The 12,403-nt window shown below is 29.5% G+C and overlaps 1 protein-coding gene across 5 annotated transcripts in view; it reads right to left on the reverse strand.

Moving 5' to 3' along the window:
- The window catches only part of cnc (cap-n-collar), a 156,065-nt gene that overhangs the window by 66,208 nt on the left and 77,454 nt on the right, over positions 1 to 12,403 (reverse strand). For 3 of the 5 annotated variants that reach the window (XM_065515770.1, XM_065515768.1, XM_065515771.1), the window contains 2 exons: positions 1,839 to 2,009; positions 262 to 355 (listed from right to left, as the gene is read on the reverse strand). In XM_065515770.1, coding sequence (XP_065371842.1) covers positions 262 to 355; positions 1,839 to 2,009 — 265 coding nt within the window. Of the gene's footprint in view, positions 1 to 261; positions 356 to 1,838; positions 2,010 to 2,257; positions 2,318 to 12,403 lie in introns of those variants that run through there. The other 2 variants (XM_065515772.1, XM_065515769.1) reach the window with 2 other exon arrangements.

Here is a 12,403-nt window from a genome sequence, read left to right on the forward strand (position 1 = left end):
GTTATTATAAAAAATACTGGTACCAGATACATTTTTATTAACTAAATTAATAAATATTTTGTCGGTTTTCTAAAATTTTAATAAAAATAAATATAATAGATAAGCAAACGTTACATTATCTGAATGCTCATCTTATTTACTTTCAGATGCGTTCAATGTGTTTATCAGTTAATAAGCTAATTTAAAAAGCTTCTCATATGTTGATGATCAGATAGTGTAAAGTTAACTTTAAAAAAGGTTAATAAAAGTTTTCAAACTTACCAGTTTCATTATCAATAGTAAAGGGTATGCCAGCCCATTCGTCACCCAAATGATCATCATCATTGTCATCAATATCTTTTGGATCATACTTTGACTATTTGAAGAAAATGTAAAAAGAATGTTAATGGCAAACAAATCTAAATGATTGCAAGCACAAATAATAACTTTTGTTTATGATTGAATTTTGACAAAAATGCAATGATTTTTATTTTAACACACTTTTTGAAATTTTATTTCTGAGGATTCCTTAAATGTAAACATTTTTAAAGTCGTTACCCTTTGGGGCCTTAATTATAAGTCGTTTTTAAAAAGACCGTTTTGTTTAACAACCCTGAATGTTTAGATAAAAACTGACTTTTTCATGAGGGATTATCGTATATAATTGGTCCAATGTTAGAGAGACAAATGCAGCAGGTTGTGCTGAAATGTCTTTGTATACAAAGAAAATTGTTTATTTACATGGTATAAATGTCAGCAGGGAAGTAATGGGTTAATAAACGCAAAAATTAATAAAACTGCAGACATTTAAAGCAGTTTTCATATGAAAACCCTGACTGACAGTGAGAGAAAAGCTGCAGATTTTTAATAATGTATTCACAAGTAGATAAACTAGAGTTTTAACTACAGTTTAAACTTTCAATATCATACTGTTAATAATGCAAACTTTTTAAACTTTTAAATTTAAGAGTAATGGTAACAAATTGGCTATTGGTATTTCTTGGAAAAAATATTAAAACTTTAAGTAAGCTTTCAGTTAAGTTTTTATATAAAAAGTTAAAATGTAGTTGAAATAAAAGATTTGATTTATATAACAAAAAATTTATAATAAAAACAATTTAAATGAAATATTCATGTTTAAAAAAATGTTAAGATCTTAAGGGAAATTTAAGCCCAGGCCCATTTAAGATATATTCCCTGTTAAACATAGCATAAACTTGCTTTATATATTTTCATGTTTTTGTATTTATGTAGATCTAAAATATTATTAAATTTTGATAAAATTTATACAAATAAACATATTAACGTCTTTATATTTTATAAAATGTGTAGATCAAGATCCTTAACCCCAAGGAACCATTCATATAACTAGTTTTGCGTCTTTTATCGTTCATACAAAATTATTTAAAAAAATCCCATGTGGTTTATTTGTTTGCAATATTTAATTGTTAAACCTCAGTTAAATTTGTTTCGGGTTTAACTAATAGATCTTACATGATAAAATGATTAACAATGTAAATGATATGGAAACATATGTGAGCAAATAATTATGAGAGAAAAAATGTAAAATATTCTAAAATCTTATGCTAGAATTAAAAACATAATAAACTCTTTTTAAACCATTTAAATTTCTGCTGTTGTTCAAAAATGTATAATGATAACAAGTTTAACAATTTATTTGTTAATGTTTATTAAAAATATATAAAAATTCTCTTAAATTACTTTGTATGAAATGAGAGTATGAGAGTGTTATTTAAGTGAAATGGTGAAATTTTATTCAAACAATTTATTATTTTTATTTAAATTAATATATTGTATGAATTGTTTGTTTTGGGTAGTAAAATATAATTAACACTTACATTATCTAATTTGAGTGATTCTAAAGCTTTTAACTTTTCGATATCGTCATCATTAGCTGAAGATGATTGCAAAGCATTAGCTGAAGTACCAGCATTAGCAAATTGGGCTGGGGTAAGACTATAGCCCAAATCGACATCTTGTTTCCACAAAACCTCAACAATTTCGCTTTCCTATAATTGTTATTATTTGTTTTATTGTTTTTTTTTTTAATTATTTAATTGAAAATTGTATAAAACGCCACCAATTAAAAGAATTTTGAAAAATAAATACAAATAAAAAAGATAAAGAAAGAAAAGAAGAAATAGAAAATATAAATAAATTGCGCATTATTATAATAATAGTTAATTAAATATTTTAATAATAAATAAAAGAGAATTGTAATTTGTGTTCTTTTTTTTTGTAAATAAAACAAACCTACTTTGTAAATATAATGCCGCATTTTTGTAGATTTTATGGGTCAACAACTTTAATTTAATTGCTATGATTTTGTTAAATAAAGTCTTCTTATAAAAATTTAAATATTTTACAGTAAGAGACAATACAATGATAAATTTACAAATCCAATAATTTGATTTTAAATTTAAATAAAAATAAGACTAATTAGTTTGTTTTAACTAAAATGAATTTGATTGAATTCGTGGCACGAAATAATTTAAGCATTCTTAATAAAAATTATAAGAAACTAAATAATTTAGTGATACAAAATATTAAATTCATTTGAAAATTTAAATGAAATGACTTTGAGAACGAAATAAGCTAAGCATACAAATTGTAATAATATTAAAAATTAAAGAATCTCCCCATGACTTTTTCACTACAAAATTTGTGACAATTTGTCAAAGTTTATTTAGGACCTGATTCAGAAACACGAAAGGAATACAATTTTCAACTGAACTAGAACTGAACTAGAACTGAACTACAACTGCACTAGAACTGAACTAGAACTGAACTAGAACTGAACTAGAACTGCACTAGAACTGAACTAGAACTGAACTAGAACTGAACTAGAACTGAACTAGAACTGAACTAGAACTGAACTAGGACTGAACTAGAACTGAACTAGAACTGAACTAGAACTGAACTAGAACTGAACTAGAACTGAACTAGAACTGAACTAGAACTGAACTAGAACTGAACTAGAACTGAACTAGAACTGAACTAGAACTGAACTAGAACTGAACTAGAACTGAACTAGAACTGAACTAGAACTGAACTAGAACTGAACTAGAACTGAACTAGAACTGAACTAGAACTGAACTAGAACTGAACTAGAACTGAACTAGAACTGAACTAGAACTGAACTAGAACTGAACTAGAACTGAACTAGAACTGAACTAGAACTGAACTAGAACTGAACTAGAACTGAACTAGAACTGAACTAGAACTGAACTAGAACTGAACTAGAACTGAACTAGAACTGAACTAGAACTGAACTAGAACTGAACTAGAACTGAACTAGAACTGAACTAGAACTGAACTAGAACTGAACTAGAACTGAACTAGAACTGAACTAGAACTGAACTAGAACTGAACTAGAACTGAACTAGAACTGAACTAGAACTGAACTAGAACTGAACTAGAACTGAACTAGAACTGAACTAGAACTGAACTAGAACTGAACTAGAACTGAACTAGAACTGAACTAGAACTGAACTAGAACTGAACTAGAACTGAACTAGAACTGAACTAGAACTGAACTAGAACTGAACTAGAACTGAACTAGAACTGAACTAGAACTGAACTAGAACTGAACTAGAACTGAACTAGAACTGAACTAGAACTGAACTAGAACTGAACTAGAACTGAACTAGAACTGAACTAGAACTGAACTAGAACTGAACTAGAACTGAACTAGAACTGAACTAGAACTGAACTAGAACTGAACTAGAACTGAACTAGAACTGAACTAGAACTGAACTAGAACTGAACTAGAACTGAACTAGAACTGAACTAGAACTGAACTAGAACTGAACTAGAACTGAACTAGAACTGAACTAGAACTGAACTAGAACTGAACTAGAACTGAACTAGAACTGAACTAGAACTGAACTAGAACTGAACTAGAACTGAACTAGAACTGAACTAGAACTGAACTAGAACTGAACTAGAACTGAACTAGAACTGAACTAGAACTGAACTAGAACTGAACTAGAACTGAACTAGAACTGAACTAGAACTGAACTAGAACTGAACTAGAACTGAACTAGAACTGAACTAGAACTGAACTAGAACTGAACTAGAACTGAACTAGAACTGAACTAGAACTGAACTAGAACTGAACTAGAACTGAACTAGAACTGAACTAGAACTGAACTAGAACTGAACTAGAACTGAACTAGAACTGAACTAGAACTGAACTAGAACTGAACTAGAACTGAACTAGAACTGAACTAGAACTGAACTAGAACTGAACTAGAACTGCACTAGAACTGAACTAGAACTGAACTAGAACTGAACTAGAACTGAACTAGAACTGAACTAGAACTGAACTAGAACTGAACTAGAACTGAACTAGAACTGAACTAGAACTGAACTAGAACTGAACTAGAACTGAACTAGAACTGAACTAGAACTGAACTAGAACTGAACTAGAACTGAACTAGAACTGAACTAGAACTGAACTAGAACTGAACTAGAACTAAGACATTGGAATTGCGTAGGCAATTTCAGTCTATTATGCTGGTTTTTGATTTAATTAATGGAAGTATTGACTGTCCTGATCTGCTTGCATTAATTCCGTTTTATGTACCACCTAGAATGCTTAGGTATAATACAATTTTTAATGTGCCTTATCACCATACCAATTATGGTCTTAACAGTACACTTACTCGTGCGTTTATACATCTTAATGCTATTAATACCAAACAACAAAGAAATTGTTTTAATCCGCAGATAATAGAGTTCTGCACATCAAAATGTTTCTTTAAAAAATTGTTATGTAAAATAATTGAATAGTTTAAATAATATTTTCAAAAAAATTGTTAATTTTATTTTTATACTTAATCGTAGTCTGTAAGGAATTTGTATTTCCATTGACTTAATAAATGAAATGAAACTAGAACTGAACTAGAACTGAACTAGAACTGAACTAGAACTGCACTAGAACTGAACTAGAACTGAACTAGAACTGAACTAAAACTGAACTAGAACTGAACTAGAACTAGAACTGAACTAGAACTGAACTAGAACTGAACTAGAACTGAACTAGAACTGAACTAGAACTGAACTAGAACTGAACTAGAACTGAACTAGAACTGAACTAGAACTGAACTAGAACTGAACTAGAACTGAACTAGAACTGAACTAGAACTGAACTAGAACTGAACTAGAACTGAACTAGAACTGAACTAGAACTGAACTAGAACTGAACTAGAACTGAACTAGAACTGAACTAGAACTGAACTAGAACTGAACTAGAACTGAACTAGAACTAAACTAGAACTGAACTAGAACTGAACTAGAACTGAACTAGAACTGAACTAGAACTGAACTAGAACTGAACTAGAACTGAACTAGAACTGAACTAGAACTGAACTAGAACTGAACTAGAACTGAACTAGAACTGAACTAGAACTGAACTAGAACTGAACTAGAACTGAACTAGAACTGAACTAGAACTGAACTAGAACTGAACTAGAACTGAACTAGAACTAGAACTGAACTAGAACTGAACTAGAACTGAACTAGAACTGAACTAGAACTGAACTAGAACTGAACTAGAACTGAACTAGAACTGAACTAGAACTAAACTAGAACTGAACTAGAACTGAACTAGAACTGAACTAGAACTGAACTAGAACTGAACTAGAACTGAACTAGAACTGAACTAGAACTGAACTAGAACTGAACTAGAACTGAACTAGAACTGAACTAGAACTGAACTAGAACTGAACTAGAACTGAACTAGAACTGAACTAGAACTGAACTAGAACTGAACTAGAACTGAACTAGAACTGAACTAGAACTGAACTAGAACTGAACTAGAACTGAACTAGAACTGAACTAGAACTGAACTAGAACTGAACTAGAACTGAACTAGAACTGAACTAGAACTGAACTAGAACTGAACTAGAACTGAACTAGAACTGAACTAGAACTGAACTAGAACTGAACTAGAACTGAACTAGAACTGAACTAGAACTGAACTAGAACTGAACTAGAACTGAACTAGAACTGAACTAGAACTAGAACTGAACTAGAACTGAACTAGAACTGAACTAGAACTGAACTAGAACTGAACTAGAACTGAACTAGAACTGAACTAGAACTGAACTAGAACTGAACTAGAACTGAACTAGAACTGAACTAGAACTGAACTAGAACTGAACTAGAACTGAACTAGAACTGAACTAGAACTGAACTAGAACTGAACTAGAACTGAACTAGAACTGAACTAGAACTGAACTAGAACTAGAACTGAACTAGAACTGAACTAGAACTGAACTAGAACTGAACTAGAACTGAACTAGAACTGAACTAGAACTGAACTAGAACTGAACTAGAACTGAACTAGAACTGAACTAGAACTGAACTAGAACTGAACTAGAACTGAACTAGAACTGAACTAGAACTGAACTAGAACTAGAACTGAACTAGAACTGAACTAGAACTGAACTAGAACTGAACTAGAACTGAACTAGAACTGAACTAGAACTGAACTAGAACTGAACTAGAACTGAACTAGAACTGAACTAGAACTGAACTAGAACTGAACTAGAACTGAACTAGAACTGAACTAGAACTGAACTAGAACTGAACTAGAACTAGAACTGAACTAGAACTGAACTAGAACTGAACTAGAACTGAACTAGAACTGAACTAGAACTGAACTAGAACTGAACTAGAACTGAACTAGAACTGAACTAGAACTGAACTAGAACTGAACTAGAACTGAACTAGAACTGAACTAGAACTGAACTAGAACTGAACTAGAACTGAACTAGAACTGAACTAGAACTAGAACTGAACTAGAACTGAACTAGAACTGAACTAGAACTGAACTAGAACTGAACTAGAACTGAACTAGAACTGAACTAGAACTGAACTAGAACTGAACTAGAACTGAACTAGAACTGAACTAGAACTGAACTAGAACTAGAACTGAACTAGAACTGAACTAGAACTGAACTAGAACTGAACTAGAACTGAACTAGAACTGAACTAGAACTGAACTAGAACTGAACTAGAACTGAACTAGAACTGAACTAGAACTGAACTAGAACTGAACTAGAACTGAACTAGAACTAGAACTGAACTAGAACTGAACTAGAACTGAACTAGAACTGAACTAGAACTGAACTAGAACTCAACAAGAACTGAACTAGAACTTCAATTATCAACAAACACACGGACATCGTTATATAGTCTTCACTACATATAAGGTTTCAGACAAATGGTGGGTCAAAAAGTCCGTGCCTTCTTGAGTGAAACACAATTTTTTGCATAAAACATCATTTTAGGTTTCAACATAGTCTCCTTTGAGCTCTATACACTTTGTCCAACGTTTCTACAATTTTTGTATCCCTTCCAAAAAATAAGATTTGTCGAAGTCATCAAAATAGGTATTTTTGGTGAGATGATTTCACCGTTGGAGTCTGATCTCCTTTCTTCATATTTGGAACCAAGAAATAGTCACTCGGCGCTAAATCCGGAGAATATTCCGGATGAGGAAGCTATTTGTAGCCTAATTCATGGATTTTTGCCATGGAAACTGCATATGTGTGCGCCCGATTGTGAGCAAACGTGGCAGCCATCTTGCGGAAAGCTTTCTCATAACCAAGTGATCATTCAAAATTTAAAGCACTGAGCCATGTGAGATGCCTAGTTCATATCGTTTCAATTGTTTCGGGTATACAGACCTCAACTGGGTGTCCACAACGTTCGGCATCTTTCGTGCTTGTGCGATCAGAACGAAATTCAGTGCAGAGTTCCGATAGTTATTTATCAAGCTTAGCCATTATGTGATTGATGATTTTTTTTCCGCAAAAAATAATGTTTAATGAGAAATTCTTTCTAATTTCTCCTCAAGTCACGAAGTAGTCTGCTATCAATGGCTGTCAAACAAATACTAAATGCCGCAGCTTGTTCAAATTTTGACAGATGCCAGTTGACAGGAGCAGTTAAGAGGCGGGGGAAATTCAAAAAGTCACTGACGAAGCAACGAAGTTAACATATTGAATATTCCTGTAACAATGAGACCAATTAAATGCACCGAAAATATCCCAGCTGTAAGGGTTTCAGTTCAAAATAAGCTAAAGCAGTCGTTTCCAAGGCGTTCACAGGAATTGATTATCTGTCAGTATGCATTGTGGCAAATTATGCTGGAGGATCTTGGCAAACACCCTGTCATGATCAAATAAACTCACGATGCAAAGCCTATTGATTATTTAAAGCACCGAAACTTCTTTGATTGGGCTCTGCGAAATTTTGAATTTCATCGAAAAATCATCTTTAACATTTTTTATTATTTTGGATTTTTATAAATTTGTTTCATGATCAAATTAACTTGTGACCCTTTCACGATTAAATTAACTCATGACATTTGCGATTGGTTAATGTGAAAGTTCAAAGAAAATTTTGCATTTCATCGGAAAATTATTTTCAACTCTTTCTTTTTATTATTTTTGGATTAAGATAAATTTGTTTTTAAGTTTTAGAATTAAGGGAAGTTAAATAATTTATATTTATTAAATTTTTTCATTTATTGTTTAAAACATTTTCATTGTATTGCCACTAACTGTAGACAATTTTAATATAAAGAGATTTATTATTAGTATTTATAACTATAACACCAAAATTATAAGTATTTTTCAATATTTTTTTTTAATTTTTTTATATTTTTTTTTTCAATATTTTGATTTGATTTTATTCACAATATATATTTTAATTTATTTATATACAAACATTTTGTATATTTTTTTTTACTTTTAAAGATTAGATTTTTATTATATAATTATGTATTCAAATTTGTTTGATTTTACAATTTTTTTTTTTAGAATTTAATTCAAAAATATATTTTTATATTATGACGACTTAAAAATTGATAACTTTTATTTGTTGTTTATTTTTTATTTTTAGATTTTGTGCAATATTTTATGTTAATATTTTTGTATAAACGTCTTTATTAGTTAATTGTTTGAAAGCGACTATTTTCTCCTTCTCAATAATTAAGACATTTAATTTCAATGGTTTCGTTTTTTTTTCAAATTGGCCTAAAAACCACGCGTTAAGTTAACAATAATATAGAAAAATAATAATAATAAAAACAAATTATATGGAAAAATTTAAGAGAATCTATTTGAATTTGTATCAACTCAAGTTTTGCGAATGTTTACTTATTGCTATATTTTACAATTTTCAATTTGTTTTTAGCTTTATTTTTTATTATTCTTATACGTTTTGTTCTTCTGATCTTATTCAACTGATAAGACAACCAGCCAAGTTATTGTTTCAATTTGTTTTTTATTTTTCTATTTATTCAAATAGTAGATAAGGCTCTCAGTTGTTATATTGTTTCTGAGCTTTTTGAAATTTAAGTATCTATACTGGCTGTATTTAAAAAAAAAAATCTGCTTCAAATGAGTAATGTATAGTAGTAGTATTTTCAAGACGCTTTAAATACTTATTTTTTGAACAAAACCTCTTTAAACATTTTTAAGAGAGTGGATCTTTTTCCAAGTTTTAAAATGAGTTCTAGATTTTCCGATGTCAAAAATAAATCATTATTATGGCACTATTTTCTCTTGGCAACAAATCTTAAGCAAAAAGGTTTAAATACTTTAATAAACTATTCGGAAATGTTTAAACAATATTTATGAAAAAAACACACAGCTTGTATTAATTCTCAGGCAGAAAAGCTTATCTAAGTAGCAACATAAAAATCGACAAAGAACCAGAGGCCGTATTAGCGCATTCGTGATCGAGTAAAACATATCGTTATATTCTTATTTGAAATTATAGCATTCGATATCGAGCAAGAAATCTTGTGGATTTTATTAAAATTTCGCTATCGAAATTGTTTTTCGATACGAATGCGTTAATTCGGTTCCAGATTTAATAACTAGAAGATGACAAAAAAATAAACTACTGAAAATTTAATAGTAACAACAAGTAAGAGAGCAATATTCGGCTGTGCCGAAACTTATATATCCTTCACCAAATTATACTTCAAAATAAAAATTTTAAATATTTTTAGGTAAACAACATTTATTTTTTTTGCAGTTTTTTCATTTTTGGGGAAAAAAAATTTCGAATTGTTTTTTTAAAATTTTTGAAATTTAATTTTTTTTTAAATTTAAAATTTTTTTTTTGTTTTTTCAATTTTTTTTTAATATTTAGCGAAAAAAAACTTTTGATGAAAAACAAAAAAAAATATTTTTCCAATTTTGAGCCATATTTTTACGTCATTGCAAAGGTCTTTGAAATATCTATCATTAGATATCAATATTGTCTATATTAATGACTAAGTAATCCAGATATAGGTCAAAAATAGGTAAAAAATCGAGGTTGTCCTAGTTTTTTCCTCATATCTCAGCCATTTGTAGACCGATTTCGCTGATTTTAAATGGCAAACTTGACATGTCTGACAGAACAATTGAAGATTTGGATCCCGAAGATATCTGGAGTCTTCAGAAAATTGTTTTCAACAGATAGACAGACGGACATGGCTTAATCGACTACGCTATCTATAAGAATCCAGAATATATATATGTACTTTATAGGGTCGTAAATGAAAAATGTAGAAATTACAAACGGAATGGCAAACTTATATATACCCTTCTCACGAAGGTGAAGGGTAATAATATAAACTAGACAACTCGAATTCTATTTTTCTTTTCACAACATCTGGAAATTTAAGATAAAGAAAAACTAAAATATCAACATCGCTGGTAGTGTTAATTTCAACAAATTTTAAAACGAGATCGTAAAACTAGACCATAAAAGAGATACAAATGGGTTGGACTTAGGCAAACAAACTGAGCAAACTTATGTGGTTTTATCTTTTATTTAAAAATATATTTCTTATACACGTAGAGACAAAACATGGTTGTGTGTAAACTTAATCTAAGAGCAACATATTGTTAAGTTTTTACCTTTTAAAAACGGTGGTTTGCAATTAAAAGTAGTTTAGTAGTTTGAAATTGTAACAACTCTTTATTTATTTATTCAAATTTACACAACAACAGTTTAAATAGTCACTCAGTGTTGTGGTTGGAACCATTTGACTCCATAATGATGACTGCACGCAGAGAAAAAATATAGTTGGGCATGGTTACTGTAACCATTTCAATATTGTTACAAGTTTTTTAACAATATTATAGTCACAGTAACTATTTACATGATTGTGGTAACCATAATATGATTAATTTACGATTCACATGATTGTCTCAACCATATATATGGTTACAGTAAACAAATATATGTTTGTGACAACCATTCATATGATGAAGGACTTATCATATTATGTTGCTCTCGGCTTAAGGCTTATCATAATCTGAGAACAACATATTATGATAAAATTATTCATCATAAATATGGTTGCCACAAACATATATTTGTTTACTGTAACCATATATATGGTTGATACAATTATGTGAATCGTAAATTAATCATATTATGGTTACCACAATCATGTAAATAGTTACTGTAACTATAATATTGTTAAAAATCTTGTAACACTATTTAAATGGTTACAGTAACCATGCCCAATTATATTTTTTCTCTGCGTGTGAAATAAAAACATTCAGTTTGTGCAACAAATTCAGTTCCGTTTTTTTAAGGGAATAACATATACAATTCACAATACTACTTCCCTTGTCACTACACATTTTTCTTACTCTGTGACTTTCCCAACTTGTTTTGGAATTTCCTTTAATTTAACAAAAAACAAGTAAGAGTGCTATATTCGGCTGTGCCGAATCTTATATACCCTTCACCAAATTATACTTCAAAATTTTAAATATTTTTAGGTAAACAAAATTTAATTTTTTTTTCCAGTTTTTTTTTGAATTTTTTGGAAAAAAAAATTTTCGATTGTTATTTTAAATTTTTTTTTTTTAAATTTTAAATTTTAATTTTTTTTTAAATTTAAAAATTTTTTTTTTTTAAATTTAAAAATTTTTTTGTTTTAAATTTTAAAATTTTTTTTTTTTAAATTTTAAAAATTTTTTTTTTTTAAATTTTAAAAAATTTTTTTTTTGTTTTTTAAATTTTTTTTTTTTAAAAAAAAAATTCGGGTTCAAAATTTTTTTCCCGATTTTGACCCATTGTAGGTCCAACTTACTATGGTCTTATATACGTCGTTGCAAATGTCTTTGAAATATCTATCATTAGATATCCAATTGTCTATATTAATGTCTTAGTAATCCAGATATAGGTAAAAAAATAGGTCAAAAATCGAGGTTGTCTTGGTTTTTTCCTCATATCTCAGCCATTTGTGGACCGATTTTGCTGATTTTAAATAGCAAAATTCTCGAAAGCATGTCTGACAGAATTATTGAAGATTTGGATCCCGAAGATATCTGGGGTCTTCAGAAAACTGATTTCAACAGACAGACAGACAGAC

Source organism: Calliphora vicina, chromosome 1 (genome assembly GCF_958450345.1).
Source record: "Calliphora vicina chromosome 1, idCalVici1.1, whole genome shotgun sequence".
Taxonomy (NCBI): domain Eukaryota; kingdom Metazoa; phylum Arthropoda; class Insecta; order Diptera; family Calliphoridae; genus Calliphora; species Calliphora vicina.